The following is a 20,532-nucleotide window of genomic DNA, read 5'->3' as shown; positions in this document are numbered from 1 at the left end:
CCAGTTTCACCTGTTTCCTGTACCAACGGTGTCATCCTAGGTCTCGAATTTTTTACAAATTAAAAAAAAAAGGCCTGGGGAAAAACCTCAGTGAATTAGAATATTACTGCAATTCTCTAAAAACAGCAAACGAAATGCCGAAAATGTTTTTTTAATGTACCATCATTTTATTTTATAGATGAAGATTTTAAAACCTGTTCAACTTCAGTTACATAACTTCAGAAAATAACTTCCACCTTTCTAGAGGTACTGTCACCACCTATTTTTGTAAAGGTATACAATCACATTTTTTACTTCAGTCTGCAGACTCCAGAATTAAACGTTCAAACATTCAAAATTGTATTTGCAGGGAAAGTTACTCTTATGTGCAGCAGTGGGTCAGCAGTAGAACAATGTTACATAAAACATTCGACAGAGTCTAGGTTACATGGCAACTGTGGTCTTCGCAACATCCTCATAGAGGAGACAGGTCACTCTGCACTGCACTCGCTTCAAGGAACATTGTCATTTCTTTCCTCGAAGGCTTTTAAATCTGTTCAAAGAGACAAGGGGAGAAAAACAGAGGGACAGACGGTTTAATTCCAGATTCATTAATTTGTTCCTAGATTGGGAAAAAAAAACAGTGTTAATCTTTTGGATGTGCAAGGTAAAGTAAAGAGCAACCCAGGTGATGACAAGTTACTATACTGACTCTTCTGATCATTGCAAAGGCTTGTATAACGTAGGCAGACGCGCTTTGTTTTAAGAGACGGCCTACATGCCTGGAACAGGAAATGGGCATCTAGTGGCACAGAAGAAATGTCTTCCTGTCAGCTGACTTGCCCATAAACCCACATGCCATCAATCTCATCCATGGAAAGAAATCAAGTGGTTTCGATTTAAACACCCAATTTACACAAAAGAAACAACCTTTTCAGCAGCTCCTCGCTCGACAAAGCCCCAGAATCTTTCTCCACATCACTGTCGCTCCCTTCAGAGGTGTCTGTGCTGTCGCTGTCCTCCTCTGCTGGCCTCTTCTTCTGCTTGCCCTTGTGCTTCTGTTTCTTCCGTTTCTTCTTATGCTAAAAAGCCACAGGAAAGACCCCGAGGGGAAAGAAACAACCATGGAAAAGTGCAGAACCACACCTCTTGACAGCCGAACCTGCCCTGAACAGGTTAACCAAGGAAGAGAAAACCAGAGATCGGTATTTAAAGAACAAGCAATGTGGCTTACAAACATAATTTGGACATTTGAGGCAAACCTGTTATTTTGTAAAGAAAAACAGGCACGAAGACTGAACCAGATTACAAAACACAACGTAACAACAAAAGTAAAAAGAAAAAATATCAGCTGGCAAAACCACACAACAATAGCTGAGATCCTTTGTTTTCATCTTGAGAATAGATATTTATGTAAGTTGTTTTTACAGCCCTCTTTTCGATTACAAACTTTGTTAGGTCCGATCTTCCAGGCCGTGACCAGCACGTGCTGATGTGAACACGGGCTTGGGTGGTGTCGATGGCCCAGGAAGTTTTTCAGCATACCTTCTTTCCTTTCTTGTGTTTATGGTCTTTCTTGCCTTTGTGTTTCTCTCTGCTTTTCTTCTTGTGTTTTTCCTCCTTTGCTGAAGGAGGTGTCCAGGAGGAAGCCCCTAGAGGGAAAGAGGAAAGAGGTTTAATACCTTCTGAGAGCTGAATGTTCAGCTTGTAATCAGAAGCAGTTGAATATGAGTGGACTGTAGACATGCTCCAGATTGAGGTTCCTAATGCTGAAAGCATGCGAAAGGCCACATACTCACATGCATTGGTTACAAAAACAGGTCCAGGTTGATGATAGCTTGTGAGACGGCACCCATGCCAACCAATGCAGGGATAAAAGCTGAGAAAATGTCTCCACAAAGTATTTTAACGCCTAACAAACAGGGAATGTGGGGTGTGTGTGTGGCGGGGGGGGGGGGGTTGGGGTGCACACTAACTTCTATTCTTGTTTTACAGACTTGGTTACACCCGTTGCATGTATATTCCTATGTAAATATACAGTATGTAGAGAGGAAGAAAGAGCGCTGGCCTTTAATCTCAACGCCAATTTCTCCATCGAATCCATGTAGTTTGATCTGATCTGCTGTTCGAATGGAGATCCCATACTACCCTTGTAGCCTTCAATACAGTGTGAATGAGGACTACTGACCAGGGGGTAACGGGGGTGGTAGCTTAGGTCCAAATTCCTCATCCTGTGGTCCGCTGTCCTGGGACTGGGCTGAAGATCTAGCAGGAGGGCGGTTTTCCACTGGAGCAGCCTGGATTCCTGCAAGAAAGATGAGAACAGCTACTTCAGCCCGTTTTTATTATTTTTATCAATTTATTTTCATTTAGGTAAATTCCCTATCGGACTGTACATCAACGCAGAATAAAAGCATCCAGATCCCTCAGACCTTGACACAAAAGCATGACATTATGCAACTTCACACATGCTTTTCGGTACCTTGTTCTCTGTGTGTAGATGGCTTTGTTAATCTCAGGCCAGGGAATGAGGGAGTAGTGCCTGACAAGGGCACCACTGATTGCCTTGACAAGAGCTCGAGAGTCCCTAGGCTGCCTTTCAGTTTCTTGTCCTCTAGGTCCACACTACTTCTCGGCTACCTTTCTTAGGACCGACTGAGCTTCACTCGGTCAAGATCTCCTGAGTGCGAGGCGTCACCGTGGCCTCACCAAAACCACTGCACGAGCACCACCGTAAAAACTAGTTCTGGGACTAGTCGGACTTTCACCCCAACAAATGACATTTCAAGATCCCTTATGAAAAAGAAGAAAACAGCTGTTTTATTGTACTTCAGCAGATTCATTTAGAATCCTAGTACACCTTGCTATACCCACTCGATCTAGAATTGCCAATTGTGTGTTCTGCGTGTCTCGCAGCGACAAGCCGCACACAGAGGGGAATGAGGAAGTGTGGGCAGACTCCTCTGTCCCGTCCAACTTTGTCCTTTAACACGTTAGAAACATCAACAGCCCCGCACCAGAGGTTTGGCACTGACGCCCGACAGCACCCTGCAGACAGCAGGTGGCGCTGTCACCCCGAGAGCCTCGACTAACCCAGCCTAAGCTCAGCAGGGCTCGGGGCGATCCCGATCCCCGTCACGACCCAGGTTCGAACTCGCGACCGCACCGCTCAACAAGAGCCTTCACCTTGGCTGCCAGGCAGTGGGCCAGGCGGAGCAGGGGTCTGGGTCACAGAGCCGGGAGCGCGCTCCTCTTGAGGCTCAACCTCATCTTCCTCTTCGTCCTCGTCCTCAGAAGATGACGAAGATTTATCGTCAGATGAGCTGGCGAAGATAGCCTTAAACAGATCCATCGGGGGTCTGCTCTCCTGCTCCTCCTCTTCCTCCTCTTTCAGCTTAAAAAACAAGATGGAAACTGCTCTCAACATCAAGCTGTACATCCCTAGAAAAAGTGTTCCCCTTTGCTGCAAGCAACTGCTTCTTAAGTAAGCACCCAAAGTGTCTTTCAGTACTATCCATCCATTTTCCAACTACTTCATCCAGTTCAGGGTCCCAGTGGAGCAGAAGCCTATCCCAGCAAGCAGCGGGCACAAGGCAGGATGCACCCTGGGCAGGATGCCAGTCCGTCACAGGGCACAGACACAGGCGCACTTAGACCAGGGCCAATTCTACTGCCCAATTAACTATCAGAATGTCCTGAGAGTGTGGGAGGAAACCAGAGCATCCAGAGGTGACCCACGCAAACACATAGAGAACATATAAAAGTCCACACAGACAGCACCTCAGGTCCGAATTTGAACCCAGGGCCACAGGGCCGAGAGGCATCGATGCTGACCACTACGCCACCATGTCTCTGTATTTTCATGCTAAGTCTTTACAAAAAAAAAACTAAACATTCACGTTTAATTAAACATTCTGATAGTATTAACACTGAACTTTTCTTAAACAGGTTAGCAAGAACCATAGCTTGCTGAGCTTCAACTGACATGACTTCCATTGAGCGGCCCTGCTCTGTACTCTGCTGAGCAGCAGGCATCACCTGCTCACCGCCTGGGGGTCCGAGGTCTTACCTCTTTAGAGTCGGGGTTGCCCGGACCGGCAGCCCCCGGGGCAGGGCTGGCCTGGACCTCCTTCTCCGCCGTGGCCTGGCTCCGGGCTGCGCTGAGCAGCTCACTGAGAGGGTCTTTGGTCTCGCTGCTCGGGGCGGACACATCCCACCTCGACTTTCTGCCGGGCTGCGACAGCCTGCCGGAGTCTGCTGCAACACAGGGCAGAAAGCAGGAGCAAAGAGAGGCTGAGCCGGCACTCCTGCATGTCACAACACTTAAAATCTCTTTTTATTGTGTGTAGAATATATCCAATATTACATAACAAAATCTTTTTTTGTGACCTGGCATAAAAACTTCAATAATCTATAAATCTATTTAGTGCATTTAAGTCGTCATGATGCAATATCTGCAGAAAAGATCTGGGATAGTCCTTCCTGAATTGTTCTACACTCCAGTTCAGAATGTCTGTTTTTCTGCATTCTGGGGCGTCTGTTATTTCATTACTGGGATTCCTCTTTTTTGTTCAGAGAAGACTGATCATTAGACTTGCACAGAACATCAGCTATGTCACCTGGGTTAGTGATGTCACGGACAGACACCCTTCTAAAAATATAGACACTGTTTCAAAAAAGAATGTGGTTTTGCAGAAGAGCCAGGGTAGTGTTTTCTTAAAGCAGAATCTGTGTCTACTTTAAAGGACGCATATAAATTACATGGAAAAGTAACATTAGATTAAAAAAAAACATGTGGATACCAATATATTTAAACTCAGATCTGAGGACCATTAATCGCGAATTACACACTAAACAACAACATTGGGAAAAGGCAAGAAAGAAAGCTGCTATCAAGTAGTTTTGGACAGGCCATAGGACGGGATTGGAATAATTAACTTGACATGGGCAGTAGCTATTTCCTCATCTTTGTCTTAACAGTTGAAGGCGTGAGAGCAGAGCGCTGCAGGACGTGTACCCTGCAATGGGCCAGACGCAGGCTGCGCTGATGCCTCTGGTGCTGCTCCCCTGGCCGAAGGGAGGCTGCTCTCCGTCACCGTCAGAAAATTGAACACAGAGAATTTGTCTCTCTTGACCTTGGGGAGACCGACGCTTCCCGACCTGAGAGGCGATCAGGAAACAGAAATGATGGAAAGAAACAACATTCTGGTTGTTGTTCCCTGAAATTTACATTTAATTAACATCCTTCACAAGGCAGGGACTTTGTTACCAAACATTTTTCCCTAAGCAGGCAACACTCACAACACTGTTACTGCCCGTCATAGTTCTGCTGTTGTTTACATCAACTATAATAACAGAAGTAAATCACTTGTGAGTGTGGGTAATTCATTACAGCTTTCCTCATCTCTGATACTGTATATATTAACAAGAACATATGTTACAAGTAAGCAAAGCTGAAATTCAGCAGATGTGAATTCATTTGTTTTGTACCCAAACACAGACTGTGATAAGACGGCACCGTGCTCCCTAAAGGCAACGCGTTATAACACAGCTGCTCTGATCAGGACAGCAGGCTTTGTTTACATACCCAGGGTAAGGGTCAGGAATGTTAAATCTCCTGCAGAGCAGTTTATCAGGGTGCCACTCAAATGTGTCTCTCGTCAGCTTCCCAAACATTTTCATCTTCACTGCCGCCTCTTTATCACTGGCGTCGTTCTGGAGGAAAAGCAAATGAATGAAAGCAGAACTTGCGCACTTGTGCACCTTAATCTTGATACTCTCAACACACCACACTGCAAGGCAACAGTAACCGCGGGTGGTAAATCCTGTCTGGGCTCAGATGTGTCAAAGGCTCTCGGGCCGTGCTACAGGATACCAACACTGAAACTGCGTGTCAATCACACCTTTCCGACACTGAAACTGCAGGGAAAGCTGTGCACACTGACATTTCAGAGCCGTGTTACTGGGAGAGGGGTAGCTGCCTTTAGGAGTCCGGGGCAGCAGACTGTCTTTGGGACGTGTGTGAAACAAGGCTGGAATCTGGAATCCCAGAAACCCCTAAATGTACAGAACCGTTTTTAGTTCAAAGCCTCTGCAGGGGTAGCAGAGGTGGAGATCTGCACCGGCACAGAGCCCAAGACTCTCCGCACCAAGGGCGCGGGCGGGAACAGCGCCGCGGGCGAGCGCACCTCCTGATCGCGCTGGACCTCCACCGTGTCCGCGCCGTCCTCCTGCCGCCCCCTGGTGAACCTGCACGCCAGGGTGGAGCTGGAGGGCTTGTAGAGCATGGCGGCCCGAACGAACTCGTCCCGCTCCCGGCCCCGCTCCCACTCCGTCATGCGGGGGTCCAGGCTGGAATCCAGCGCGTCTGGAGGGCAACAGCACAAGCAGCCCTTCAGCCACGCTCCTACCGGACACATGCTGGTGGAGGTGAAGTTAAGGCACCGCCGGCATCCTTATTTCTCACATCACACCCAGGTGGGGCTGCACACTGGTGGTGGGGGTGGAGGGGATCCCCAATATCTGTAAACTGCTTTGAGTGGAGTGTCCAGAAAAGCGCTATACAAGCGTAAAGACCATTATTATACTGGGGAATGTCTCTGAGGTCTGTGGGCTCTTAGGTCAGCAGCGCCTGCTGGAGGCACACCTCATCCCTGATCTGAGCTCCCCCGCAAAATCTTCAACTCTGGGCACCTAAGAGCAGCACCTGAGCGGAACTAATCCCCTTGTGAAAAAAGTGGGGGTTAATTCCATGCAAAACCCACTAACCTCCATAGTTTTTACTGCAGTCTCCTGAAACTAAGGCTTAATATATTTTCCATTGTCTTCTTTACTGCAACATCTGAACCGACATCACAATTCAGATAATCTGTCTGCAAATAAGCATTTAAAACGGCCTTTGCATAACATGGGCTGCAGTAATCTGGCGCAACCTACAGATTTCATAAACCCAATGCCTCCCTCACACAGCCAAGAAAATATCGGTTCACAGATGCCGTAGTCTTGTACCGTGAAACTGACCACAAAGAAAACTAACTTCGGGCCTGTTAATACGGCAACATGAAGCCACAAACCCATGTATACTGCTATAGGTACTGCATATATGCTTTTTAATAAAAAATGTCTACATTAACACAACGATGAACCTCTGAATGGTGCTGACTGAAAAGGCAGTGTCACCTTTTTGGCCGTTTTTCAGCTTGGCGATGTAGTCGTCGTAACGCGCCTGCTTCTCGGGGTTTTGCTCAAAGGGCCTGAAGGCGGTGCAGGAATCCGCTGTGACGCCGTGCCAGGCGCCGAGGGCCTGCTCAGCGCCCGCTGGCAGGGAGAGGCCAGAGAGGGCCTGCTGGGACGGGGCCATGGAGGCTGTCTTCCCCTCTGCCGCCTGCCGGATCCCTGCCAAGCGCTCCTTGTCTCGGCTGTCCAGGAGGTCAAAGACAGAGCTGGGGCCTGAGGACAGGGCAAAAGAAACCTTACAAGTCCTGACGGTGCAGACTGAAAGACAGAGACTTAAGCTGCATACCTCAGGCTGGTTACCAGATTTCTAACGACTCAAGCTAGTTATTTAGCACCATGTACTGTACATAGCTGCATCCTGGAGATGCCTTCTTCACGTATAGGTGCTGACCTGGCTACAGTGATCAGGTGTCTCTGCAGCAGCTCCCAGGGCTGCCTTGATCACTGTACTGATCATGCACAGAGGAGGTGCCACGCAACAGTTGCTGTTGCTGATGAGCTGAACACATCTGAAAGCATCCTGACTGCAGTGTGACATGAGGAACCCTGCACACTGACTCTCCTGCCCTCAGTATCCCACTGGCCTCTTTCCTCCTACCTTGTGCCAGTCATGTGTTCCCCAGCTTTTCGAACCCATGGTCACAGGTGCAGTGACATGTGGACACTGCCACAATCACACGCACACCTGCATGTCTGCGCATGATTGTAACATTTAAAGATTAGACATTTAAGCACTTTCAGTTCAGTTTTTAGCTCACCATCACAGGCTATATGATCCCAAAACACGCAAACAGTTCAAAAATAAATAAAAAAAAACTGTGCTACACAGCTCAATAGACAAAAAGAAAGATAAGGTGTCTAACAGAGTCTTGAATTACTCCCTAAAATATGAGATAAAAGATGCCTTTGTAGAAAAAAGCCTTTTACAGTATAGCTGTTACCTCAGTCTAATATGTGATTCTAAATACATTTGCATACAGCAATAATGAAGAATAAAATACATATTGTGCACCTTAAGGTCATTCTGGATGATTTCTTTAATGTCTTTTTTCTCAAACGCAATTTACCATGAAGGAAGACTGAGAGCAAATCAAGTAAAGACATCAAGAGCTTTGATGGTAGTCTACAGGTGCAGGCAGAGTGTGGGAACACACTGTAATTAGAACTGCCACTTGACAACAGCCAGCTGTTGTTTAGCTGCTTGCACTGCTCAAGCAATCACGTTTGAGAATTCACACAATCACTGAATCACAGAATCACACAAACGACCATCCTCAACATCGCTCTAGGGTACGAAGCTGCTATTTGACCCCAGCAGGAACACCTGCCCTATTCATTCTTTTTTTTGTGCATGTGTACAATATGACAAAACACAGCAAGAACAGCACATTGTCCTCATCTCTCACACTACAATATCAATCGCATGGTAAGGGTTGGGAGAAGAGAGAAGTGAAAAAAATGTGAAACCAGTCTTTGAGTCTTTGATTGCATCCTTTCTGTATTAAGCCTGAGAAAATGCAATATATGTGAAAAAGAAATGTTTCTTTTTCTCATTCTATGAATTTATGCACTGTTTTAACCTCAATAAAACTTAACATTTAAAATGGTACAATAGAATGCTTTCCTCCACCAAATTACAACTCATTACAAAAATTCTACTCCCATACATCCTAAATATGTAGTGAAGAAAGACATCTGGTCCTACGTGTATTGGATCTGATCCTGTTTTTAGCTAAGGAAATTCCCAGAAAAGTAAGCTACAAATGACTGTGGCATGTGAACGCACACTGAGGAAGAAACAACATCATTCTTCCTCACAACCAATACCTTAGCTGTCTCAATCATGAAACATACTCTGAGGCTGAGCCAGCAATAGCGATACCATCTCCAAACACAGCTGTGTACTGGTGATTAAAACCCGTTTCAAGAAACAGTCTGGGATAATTAACTTGATGATTTTCTAATTATCATTCTGTATTCATGCATATTAAATATTTATCTCTATTTAACAGAATTAAATTGATCCATAAGTGGTATAATAGGGTTATCAGTATAAATGTACAAAAATAATCACTCCTTAAGAGTTGTCTTCTTGTTTGTTAATATCATTGTATGATATTCTAATAACTGATTAATAAAATGTCTGAAATATGCTTTGTCTACGAAAAGAAAACAGCTTATAGAGTGAAAGGAGAATGCAGAAAGTACTTCATTAAAACATCAACATGTCCTTTTTTAAAAGAAACCACCTTTTTATGGTGATTTATGGTAATGGGAACTAAATAACCACATTCTCAACAGGAAAACAAGCATACATCCCATTGGTTCTGCTGTCATTAAATTCAGAATTTGTGGACATTTGAAATGCATGATTACATTTATCAGATGCCCAGAAAGAGAGCCCACACAGATATTTCCCTAGCAATTTGGAAACCCAGACAGTATATGTGCTTTTTTCTGCTTTTAAAGGTACATAATAGATCGGCAAAAAGCAGGTTTCAAGGAAGGCTCAGTGAGCTAACCTGGCTCGCCATGGTGACCTTATAGATTATGGGTGGTCAAATAGTTTCTTTTAAATGATCATTTCATCAGATAACGTAATCCATTAAAGAGTTATCTAACTGGTGCTGACAGACTCCATTGAAGAGGGTTCTTCAGAAGAGCTTCAAGCCCCCTCGCCCACCAGGGGTCCTTTCAAACAGTGAAATCTGCTGACAGTGAGATTAGACACTGAGCTGCAGGTTTCCAACTGATGATAAAAACCCCAGCAACCCTGCGACCCTCCTGCCCCCCACTAGAGTCAGCCTCACTCTCACTCTCTCGCACTGGAGCTGCTCCGGGAGTTCACCGAATTTACACTCCAGCCTCCGGACATTTATCGATTCTTCAGAGCACTAGCTCTGTCATAGCTCTGGCTCACGGCTCCTTCGGTCTCTACTGGGAAGAGCTGCTGCAAAAAAAACCTTTCAAAACAGGTCGAAAGAAACTAGCCTTCAGTAATGTTGAACTCTGTGTGTGCACCTGACTGCACCTACTAACATCAAATTAATTGGTGTGCGCCGAATTCAGAGTGTTCTGTAATCAGCAATGGTTGTTCAGACTCTGTATAATAACTACACCACTGGGGAGACATTCACTATACAGCAGCACAGCAGCAGCTATTAACCCCGCTAGAAACTAATTGCGGCCGAACAGAGAGCAAAGAGAGGCTCAGTGCTCATGCATCTGCAAACAATGAGGTTTCAGTTCGGCTGCTGTTGAAAACCATGGGGTGTGTCACACCAGACAGAGCACCAGCAGCCATATCATCCTACACCTTACAGCTGGCAGCCCACTGAAGCTCAGTCAGCTTGATCAGTACCTGGATGGGAAACTCCTGCGAAAAACTAAGGTTGCTGCTGGAAGAGGTGGTAGTGGGGCCAGCAGGGGGTGCTCACCCTGGCATCCCGGCCAAATTTCCCCCTGGCCTTTACCAAACATTGCCTCCTAATAATCCCCCTCTGATGAACTGGCTTCATCACTCTGCTCTCCTCCCCACTGAGAACTGGTGTGTGGGTATTGGACCGGCGCATTATCCAGGTGGGGCTGCACGCTGGTGGTGGAGGAGGGGATCCCCGTTACCCGTAAAGTGCTTTGAATGGAGTGTCCAGAAATGAGCTAAATAAGTGTAAGCTTATTTAGATGAATAAATAATTATTCATCTCACACATACAAATGGACAGAAAGCTGAGGTCTGTCATTTGTGCTGAGTCGAGCAGCGCAGCACAGCTCACTGAGTGCAGCACTGGGAAAGGCGAGATCCGACTGAAAGAGGTGGACAGACACTTCCCATACTCCGATGGGAGCTGCCCTGCAGGAGGGTCACACCAGAGGCGGGAATTCCCCCGGAAACGAAAAAAAAAACAGCAGTGGAAACGAGTGCAAACTGAGAAAGTCTCCTCCGACAGCGGGAGAAGAAGCGCATGTCCGCGCGTGCCGAGACGGATCGTGGCTCCTCCCACCTTGAAGCGCTGACTCCCCCAGGAGCTCCCGTCTCCGGGCTGCGTCGAGCTCGTGCCGCCCCTTCTCCTGGGCGCCCTGGCACACCTGCCCGGCGGAGGCCTGCAGCGCCTGCACCACCTGAGGGCTGGCGCTGGACACGTCCAGGACAGGCCGGAAGACATGGACGGGCCGGAAGTCCCTGGGGAGGTCCGGAGGAGGGTACGTCTGGGGTGCGGGGAAAGAGAAGCACGGGGGGCCGGAGGGTTGAGAGATGAGGCGAGCGGGAAGACGCTTCACGAATTTACAGATGAACACGGTCTAACCCAGTGTCATCTGCTGAGACTTTGTCACAGAGGTCTTGCGTTCCCCACACCTGCAGACACCTGTGCTGCTCTTCACCTGAATGTTACCTCTGACCTCTCATCTAAAACACTGCTATAACAACCTGAAGGATCAGCAAGCTGGATATACGGAAGTACAGCTAATACTAGAACCCAGAGGTCGTGCAGTCAGATGTGAAACACCTGGTCAGCACTGAGCCACAGGTCACTCTGTTTATCTCATCTCTCTCGAAGAAAGGGATACAAGCATTAAAAGAGAAACAGCAAAAACAATGAAGAGAATGTGATAAGGCAAATATAAATTAAGATATAAGACGCCTGATTTGCAAAGTCATGGTTAACCACTTTAAACCACTACCGAATTTCAGGCAATACTTTCAGCAGGAGTGAAAAATAACAGCCTAAAACAACTGTAGGATACTGGTGTGCAAACACGCACACACTCACAGCTACACCTCCAAACACAGTGCAGTGTTGCAGATAAGACAAGATTTACAGCATTCTGGTAGGGTGATAAAATTGTCATGCTGGCTAGGAATTACTACCTCATATACAGTATAAACACATCAGGCTTTAATTACACTCCACAGGGATGGGATTCTCAGCAGAGAATGGAGATTGAGACTATGAAACAAAAGAGAAGGTGACAGCCCTGATCAGTGGCATTTAAAAGCCTTCAAAACTTCAGGAGATTAGCATTCAATTCTCCTACTGATGATACAATAAAGCAAACAATCACAGGAAAACAAACCAGGAAGTGAAAAACCTACCGGTTTGGAAGGCTCAGGTTGTGAAGCCAAAGTGAAGCCATCCAAAATTTTACCCACGTAAGTAACATCTTTATGAGATCCTGCAAGGAACAACACAACAAAAGGACACATTGATTTTTGACAGCCTTCTCTCTGAGCAAAGCACCACCTTCACCCAATCTACTACTTTCATAATAGCAAAAGACCCAAATCTATGAGTAAAAGAAACATTACATTTCAGATTGGACTTTTGAAGAAAGTAGGAAACATCTGTCACCTCAGCTCTGAAAACCAGGTGTAACTCAGGGTTAATTCTCAACATTACATTTTTAATTAGAGTAAATTAGTTCCTGCAAATCTCCTGATTTTATAAGGCTAAGAAAGCTAAAGCGGTAAAATAAAGATTACTTCTGAAATCCTCTTTTAGAGACTGACAGTGTGGTATGCAGAACTAGCCAAGAACAGACATTTATTGAAATAATGGGCCATTTCTGTTTAGTAATATTATGTCTCAGCACCTGTTCCATGAGAGCATTATCATCCTCTTCTAGTGGTGTGACAATAAACTTATTCTTAAGAGTGCTGCATCTGGGAATTGTTTGTTAAAGCCAGACACAATGGGTTCTATTTAACTGACCTAAATAGGCAGAGATCTCATTTCCCTGCTACTTTCGAATTTCATTGAAAAAGATCTCTGCCTCATAACAGCATGAAACAGAAGGCCTTTAACAGCTTTTGTCATTCTTTTTAGTTGCTAACACAATCGTTCTTTATAAAAACTAGAGGTGTTGGGAAAAAAATGTCCAAGTTTAGTGAATGGAATGCATATTAATTTCATGAGGGACAACAATTTCCTGTGCGTATTAAAGCATCTTCCCCCGATCTATTCCAAGTGCAGAAATATTTGTCCATTCATACCCTTTTTCTTCCCAGTGTATTCCTGTGGTGCCGTCCAGCCAAACAGCCCATCTCCTGTCTCTTCTCTAATCACGCTGTCGTAGGAGGTGAGGGAGTCGCTGTGATAGATGTCATCGTCCTCCTCCTCCAGGGCGCCCACCCCAAACGCCTGGGCATTCAATACACACAACCGTAGCAGGAGGGTGAGGGGACTGTCAAACCTGGCTCTATCATACACCTCTGAGCTCCTCCATGTTCACACTCCCTCCTGTAGGCTCCGTCAGCTGAGGCTGGTCCTCGTCTCACTGTATCGGTGACTGTGCTAAAGCAGATTCTTTGGCTGATTTTAAGTCTGTATTTATAACACACCTTATTACCGGGGCCTTTGTCTGATTCTCTTACAGTTTTACTTGTATGCTTATTTTTTCTTGTATTTTTTAGCACTATGTATCCTTGCAAAGGCAGTTTATAAACAAAAGATTATTATTAGTAGTAGCAGCAGCAGTAGTAGTAATAGAAGTATGACTAAATCTGTCATAACAAATCTCCTTTCTCTGCAAGTGTATTGCATTTGACTGTTTCTATATGTTCACATTTTGATATAATTAGATTTTATGAGCATTTTCAAGAAAACCTAAAGTACTGTACAACACAGAGAATTAAATTGAAGAAAATCACAGCTAAATGACCCAGTAGAACTAAACGTTTACAGCAAATATGTTGACGTCGCAGTGTCTATAACAGATCTGGGCTATGGATTTCACAAATTTCTTTCACTCACTGTTAGAAGACTGGTCATCAGCAGGATCTGTTGTCTCAGATTTAGTCTCAGATAGAGTTGGACTACACTACTGAAATAAATCTTAAACTAAGGTAACCTGGAACTGGATCATTCAATACCTTATAGAAAAGAAATCACACCAATTTCACCAGGAGCCATTGCAATTTTGAGGAGGGGAGTTATGTACAGTATTGATGCAAAGTACTTTTAGTTAGAAGAAACCAGAGAACTCTGAACTTAAAAGATACCACAGGTCATGAGAGTAGTCTAATCTTGATTAAGTATTGCATCTATCAATGTATTGCTTCAGATATTCAAAGAAAAGGTCATGTATTCAAACATATAGAAAGGTGGCAACAGTAAATTCACCCAGGCCAGAGAATAACCTTACATATGATACAAAGGCTTCAACTTATTCCTGGATGCAAGCGTCGAAACACAGGGAGTGTCTGAAGCAACACTGCGGGTCTGTGGAGTCCTACCTGTCCCGATACCCCGACTCTCCTGTTGTGTCTCGGCCTGTCCTGCCCCAGCAGGCTGCTCATCCGGTCGGAGCCCAGAGAGAAGAGGTCGATGTGCCCCCTTCCAGAGCTGCCCAGCAGGGCCTGCTGCGGGTTCAACCCACGGTACCCCAGCCCATGGAGGTCATCTTTGGAGGTGAAGTCAATGGGGGTGACATCTTTCGGAGCAAAAGTCACATTTTCAGGAGCGTAATCATCTTCTTCACCCTGCCAAGCAGCAAACACAAAAATTGCAGGGATAAGTGGCAGCCTACATATTGCCCAAGGTTAATCGAGAGATTTGGCATATCTCACCTCAAGGGACTGTGCTCCGGGGAAAGTGAGCTGTTGTTTCTTTGCCAAACATCGACGAAAAGTAAGATAACAACTGAACAACATGTTGTGCAGTAGAAAATGGACAAACCCACCCTCGTTACATAAATATTGACCATGGCTTTCAGCCTAAGAACCAGTGCCTAAAACACAAATAGAAGCAGTGGACAAGTGTGTACTGTGAATTTGAATGAAACAATATAACACTTAGTTTTATAAAACTGTAACTAAGTAGAACTGGTCAGTCATGAGGAAATTCCAGGTTTACATCAGTATGGTTCTGCTTAGGACAAAATAAACGAAAGTTCTGTGGTCTCATGACAGCAGTGCTTCAGGTATAACACAGAACCCATGAGTTACCTCAGAGTTGTCTAAGGTGTCCGGTGGCAAAGCACATCCGTAGATTTTCACACCAGGATCTGTAACAACCACAAACAAAACCTGATGTTACTTTTTTGAAAGAACAAACAGATGCTCACCTTGCAAAAGCAAATGCCAGAACAATACTGTAATCCAATACAGGACAGGAGCAACAACACAAACAGCAGAAATTACTTGTCAGTCAGGTGTACAAGGCCATCTTATAATTTATATGGACGCACTTCAGGAGTAATTACTGATATTTCTGTCATGTTGACCCAAATGATTTGGCTTCCCTCTGCTCCATGTTTGTGTTGAATTCTATGACAAAATAACCATTTAAAAAAATAAAACATTGGACAGAAAACTGTTAAGAACTGTATGAAACTTTCCATAAATGGTCATTCAAATGGGCTGATTTTCTCTTAAAAAGTTACAGAATGAGATACAGACAGACAAAATTCCAAGTAATTGTACCCCTTATTTGGTTGAGACAGGGCCCTTTAAAAATCTGACTCATGACTCCCAAGCCTGAAGTGACTTTATCTAAAAGTCTTTTAAACAGTGCTTAAAACCCATAATTAGATCCACCTTGCTGGTAAAGCGTATCATTTTTTCAATAGCCATACCAGACTCCAACAAAGTCACAGAGAAATTAAACTGCAATCATGGTCTTAAGTATTAGTTTCTCAAGAAGAGATGGTTTTGACCTTTGGTTCACTTTGCATGTAATGACCCTACGGTGAAAGATCTTCAAACCCTTTCCTTAACCTTACCTGCCCAGCACAACAAGTTCTAAAACAGGTCCCACGTTTGACAGTTCCCTAAGAGAACACACCTTTTTGTTCAGTAATACCCTCTGGGTGTAAATACTGCGGAAGAAGCTAAATTAATGACACCCAGCAACAGCTTGGGCTTTTTTATTTCCTCTTGGCTCTTGAAAATCACCTAAAAGAAATTAGCAGCTTACCGGCTTCCTGCTTCCGAGTTTTCCTCTTTACCCTGGGTCCCACTCCCTGACCCTCTTTCCAGCCCATTTTCCTCAGTAGCTCAACCCCTATCGATGTCCTAGGAGGAAAAAAGCATCAGAAGAATAAAGCGCAGGAATTAAAGACGCTGTCTCGTGCGTTCGTCTGTTTAGCAGCTGTGACCTGCCGCGCAGATCCAGGGCGAAAGCCCTCTGAGTGGCAGCAGGGCCAGGCAGAGTCCGCAGCTCACCTGGCGGGAGTGATCAGGTCCTCCAGAAGAGTGTCTCCAGGGATGGGACCAGCCATCGAGGCCACGGCTCGCGCCTTGTCCCGGATCTCATCCTTCCTGCTGGAAGAAAAGTCGTCTGTGGTGGTGATCTCCTTGGATGCTATCCCGTGCTCGCCTAGGTCCTATAGCACAACAAAAACAAAACCACTGAATAGTTCCGCGAAAACCGAGGGAACAAACGTTTCAACGTCACTTGTGGTGCACTTGCTCCCTTCTTAGCCAGCAGCCATATCACCCTGCAACTGACAACTGGCAGCCCACTGAAGCTAAGCAGGTGTGAGCCTGCTCAGTACCTGGATGGGAGACCTCCTGGGAAAAACTAAGGCTGCTGGAAGTGGTGTTAGTGGGGCCAGCAGGGTGCACTCACCCTACAGTCCATGTGGGTCCTAATGCCCCAGTAGAGTGACGGGGACACTAGACTGTAAACAGGTGCCGTCCTTCAAATGAGACGTTAAACTCAGGTCCTGACTCTCTGTGGTCATTAAAAATCCCAGGGTGTTTCTCGAAAAGAGCAGGGGTGTAACCCCAATGTCCTGGCCAAATTTACCATTGGCCCTTTACCAATCATGGCCTCCTAATAATCCCCGTCTCTGAATTGGCTTCATTACTCTGCTCTCCTCCCCACTGAGAGCTGGTGTGTGGGGAGAGTTCTGGTGCCCTATGGCTGCCGTCGCATCATCCAGGTGGGGCTGCACATTGGTGGTGGTGGATCCCCATTACCTGTAAAGCGCTTTGAGTGGAGTGTCCAGAAAAGCGCTATATAAGTGTAAGCAATTATTATTATTATTATTATTATTATTATTATTGAATGGTCAATCCTCATGTCAGTCACGGCCAAGGCAGGCCAGTGCCATCTCATCGCCCTTTTTGGCCTGAACTGAAATCAAGTCCCCGGAGACCAGAGAAACACGTTCTGCCACGGCCAGTGTCACAAGACCTTTTTAGTATTTTCCACTTCTTTGACCCTGTAATTTGGAATCGGTTGGAGATTCCAAACTACACAGGTCTAAAGAAAATGGAATCAGCTTCCCAAGACAAACATCACATGATAAGCCCTTATCTGGAAACCGCAGGGGAAAAGGAACAGAAGATTCCCCAGAAACACTTGGCACTGGGAGGTGGAGTCAGAGGTACACATCAAAAGGCGGCAGAGAAGAGCACACAGAATAGGATACAATGGAGAAAAGTTGGAAATGGCCTAACCCTGCATAATGGGTTTTGGGCTTAAGCAGGTATGTAATTTGAAATTGCCAGCTGTTCCTTTAAAACTCAGCTCAGCTCACCAATGCCAGCAGTACAGGGAGAAACTAAGGAGGCACAGACATCCCAGCTCACCAGTTCCATGCTGCAAGCTCCATAGGGCCTTACAGGAAAGCTAGCACGGAGGAGCAATGCCCCTCTTGTGAACATGGCAAATCTGCAGGTGACCAGGAATTCGCACAAATCATGTTTGTAAATGAGTCCCATCCTCTTACAGGCTCACACACCTGACACAGCATACAGGTGTCCCCCTCCCTTAGAGGCTCACACACCTCACGGGTGTCCCACCCTCTTACAGGCTCACACACCTGACACAGCATTTCTACAGAAGTGATGCGATTACCTCTTCATCCATGAAATCTTCAGGTCTCAGCAGCTGTCTGTCTGCCTTCTGCTGGCGTGATGAAACGAACGTGGAAGGTGTCCATCCTAAAAAAAAAGGGAGGTGTTTTATGAAAACATGCAATTCAGAAATGGTACAAATGGCATTCTGCCATTTCCATCTACTTATGCACTGCAGACACAAGGTAAAAAGATCTGTTTTAAAACACAGAAGTGTAACTTGAACCATGTTAAAATTCAGCACCACGTACTGTGTGTTACATTAAGGTTGTTTTGCTTGCACTCCAGGAATACCATGTCTCTTCTGACGGTTATTCCAGATGAGATCTTTCTTGGATCTGTTTGATACTAACTATCAAACAGAGAACATTGACCGATTGGTCTCCTCTGGTTTGTGACCATTCCTCTGTTCTTGTGATCCTACAAGACCAGGATTGAGAACCACTACTGCACATTAAAAACTTTATAGTGCAGGCAGCCTCGACATCTTCAACCACTGAAGGCCTGGAGAAAATTGACTATGATCAACTAAACAGGTGGTATTCAAATAAGTAATTTAGAGATCATTTGTAACAAAAACTGAAATATCCAATTCAAGGCTTCAAGGACCGAATGCCCTTAATTCAAACAAAGCTTACTTTAACAAGTGTTACTAATATTTAAATAATAAGCAAATAACTGGATTGGGGCTCTTCAGAACCAGGACAAGAGACCCTTATAAATAAGAATACGATGATGATGATGGGGGATTTGGGATGCTGGAGGAGTGGATTTCCTTGTTTTTTTGTGTTTTGACAATGTAAACTTCCCAATATTTGTTCCCAAAACAGAACAAAGTATACCTGATGTCACAAAAGCCACAAAACTGACATCTTTGTAAGCATTTAAATAACATTTTAATAACGGTCATTAACCACTCCAAGAAAGGGACTGATTTTAAATCAGAATCTGAACACAGCAGGCCTCCTGGTTTCAAACCCAGGGACAGGGACACCTGTGGTTAGACTGTAAGTGGTTACTGACACCGGTGTTTGTCCGAAACACCTGCCCCTACTCCAGGAAACATTCCCACACCTTCTTTTGATCCCACGGTGTTGAAGTAACCGGCGGAGAAGCCCCCAGTGAAAGCTCCGTGGAATCGCTTGAATCGTCCCTTCTCGTCCTTGACCGTCTGCTCCTGAATGGGCACCGGCTTCCTGATGGCTCCATCTGCCCGGGGGGGAAAAGGCCGTCAGCACAGTACGGACACGGTCTCTGAACAGCTTTTCCCGTTCCCCTTATGCGGATCAATCGTAAATCAAATCCATTCGGTTTCTTTGCTTTTCCAGCCAAGAAAGGCCAGATAACAAGATTCAGCTGCACTACTTCAGAATTCTAATTTTAAGAGAAATCAACGCAGACTGACAATAACATGATAATCAAAATGTTAATCCATTTAACCATTATGCATTTTAAATTGTTAAGGAAATAATCACTGGATTGAGTTCTGCTGAGCAATGCTGTTAAATGTTGTTTTGTATCATGGAATCGCGGTGTTGCTGTATTGTATTATTGTCATGTGTGTGACATGTTATGAACTCCTGATATGGGAGAGAAAATCCGTTTGGGGCAAAAAAGGTTAATGTAATCACTACAGGAATTCACGCTGAAAAGCAGCTTATTAGCACCTTGACTTCCATTAAACTTTATTAATATTGAAGAATACAGTGTCCCTTCTGCGGTTTATAATAATCTGCCTTTCAAAGTGTATACTTTGTGCTTTGTATTTTATGCCTTAAATAACAGATACAGCAGTTCGTACGAGGCATGCTAGAGGCACCCGCTGTTTTCTCTAGGCCCAGATTAAACGCCATCATGCAGCTTCTGTTAATATTTAATTTATTGTGTGAAAACATCTGGGTGAATATTAATCAACAATGTAAGTTAAAAATATGTGCAGTGCGTGTACAGCATAAAACTAACCAGATACTACTTTTGAGCGATGACAAAGATGTCCCCTCGAATGATTTTAAATACTACGCTTTTGGAAACGAAGCAAGCACTAGCAAAACGATGAACGGCCAATAGAAACAACGAGTCTGATATTTTATACCTCGTCTTGACTGTGGTTTTTAAAAATGTTTATAAAGAACATCACGACTACATGAACCGCTGGAAATTGAACTGACTTGCTGCTCCAAACATTTAGAGGCCTACACGACTCAACAAACTAAAAAACGAATCTACGTGCTTATTACAGTCACAATTAAGTAAAAAGAAACAAGATTATGTTATATTTACCTTCTTCAAAGGGCTCCAAAGGAATTCCGTAAGAGACAAAATCCTCCTCACTGTCACTGCCAGAGGCTGCCATGTTTACACTACTACAACTACGGTGTCCTGTCTAGGTCAAACACGTTTCTGCAAACACCGGCGTTCGAAATCATAGTTTCTCAAATCATAGTGCGTTGCAGTTAGCTTTTGTAATAACCAGAACATATTGCAATATTTTTTTATTGACATTTTATTTTTCAGCA

At 44.9% G+C, this 20,532-nt stretch overlaps 1 protein-coding gene across 2 annotated transcripts; it reads right to left on the bottom strand.

The window, feature by feature from the left end:
* Window positions 1-144: 144 nt before the first annotated feature.
* On the bottom strand, window positions 145-20,429 carry gpatch1 (G patch domain containing 1). Of its 2 annotated transcripts, none has more exons than XM_088613600.1 (20): window positions 20,297-20,429; window positions 19,091-19,225; window positions 18,018-18,103; window positions 16,376-16,536; window positions 16,128-16,225; window positions 15,158-15,216; window positions 14,447-14,692; window positions 13,205-13,352; window positions 12,308-12,387; window positions 11,217-11,421; window positions 7,159-7,428; window positions 6,168-6,346; window positions 5,567-5,694; window positions 4,997-5,139; window positions 4,049-4,236; window positions 3,166-3,373; window positions 2,168-2,284; window positions 1,525-1,631; window positions 910-1,061; window positions 145-532 (listed from the first exon to the last, which is right to left on the bottom strand). In XM_088613600.1, exons 1-20 carry the CDS (start codon window positions 20,367-20,369, stop codon window positions 505-507), a joined length of 2,811 nt encoding a protein of 936 aa, XP_088469726.1. In that variant the 5' UTR covers window positions 20,370-20,429; the 3' UTR covers window positions 145-504. The 2 variants fall into 2 exon arrangements, with proteins under 2 accessions (XP_088469726.1, XP_088469727.1); XM_088613601.1 differs by having other exon boundaries at window positions 4,049-4,233.
* Between the last annotated feature and the right edge of the window lie 103 nt (window positions 20,430-20,532).

This window comes from Lepisosteus platostomus, chromosome 20, assembly GCF_059453375.1.
Source record: "Lepisosteus platostomus isolate fLepPlt1 chromosome 20, fLepPlt1.hap1, whole genome shotgun sequence".
Classification (NCBI taxonomy): Eukaryota; Metazoa; Chordata; class Actinopteri; order Semionotiformes; family Lepisosteidae; genus Lepisosteus; species Lepisosteus platostomus.
Note: the sequence above shows the minus strand (reverse complement) of the source record. Positions and strands in the feature narration are given on the sequence as shown.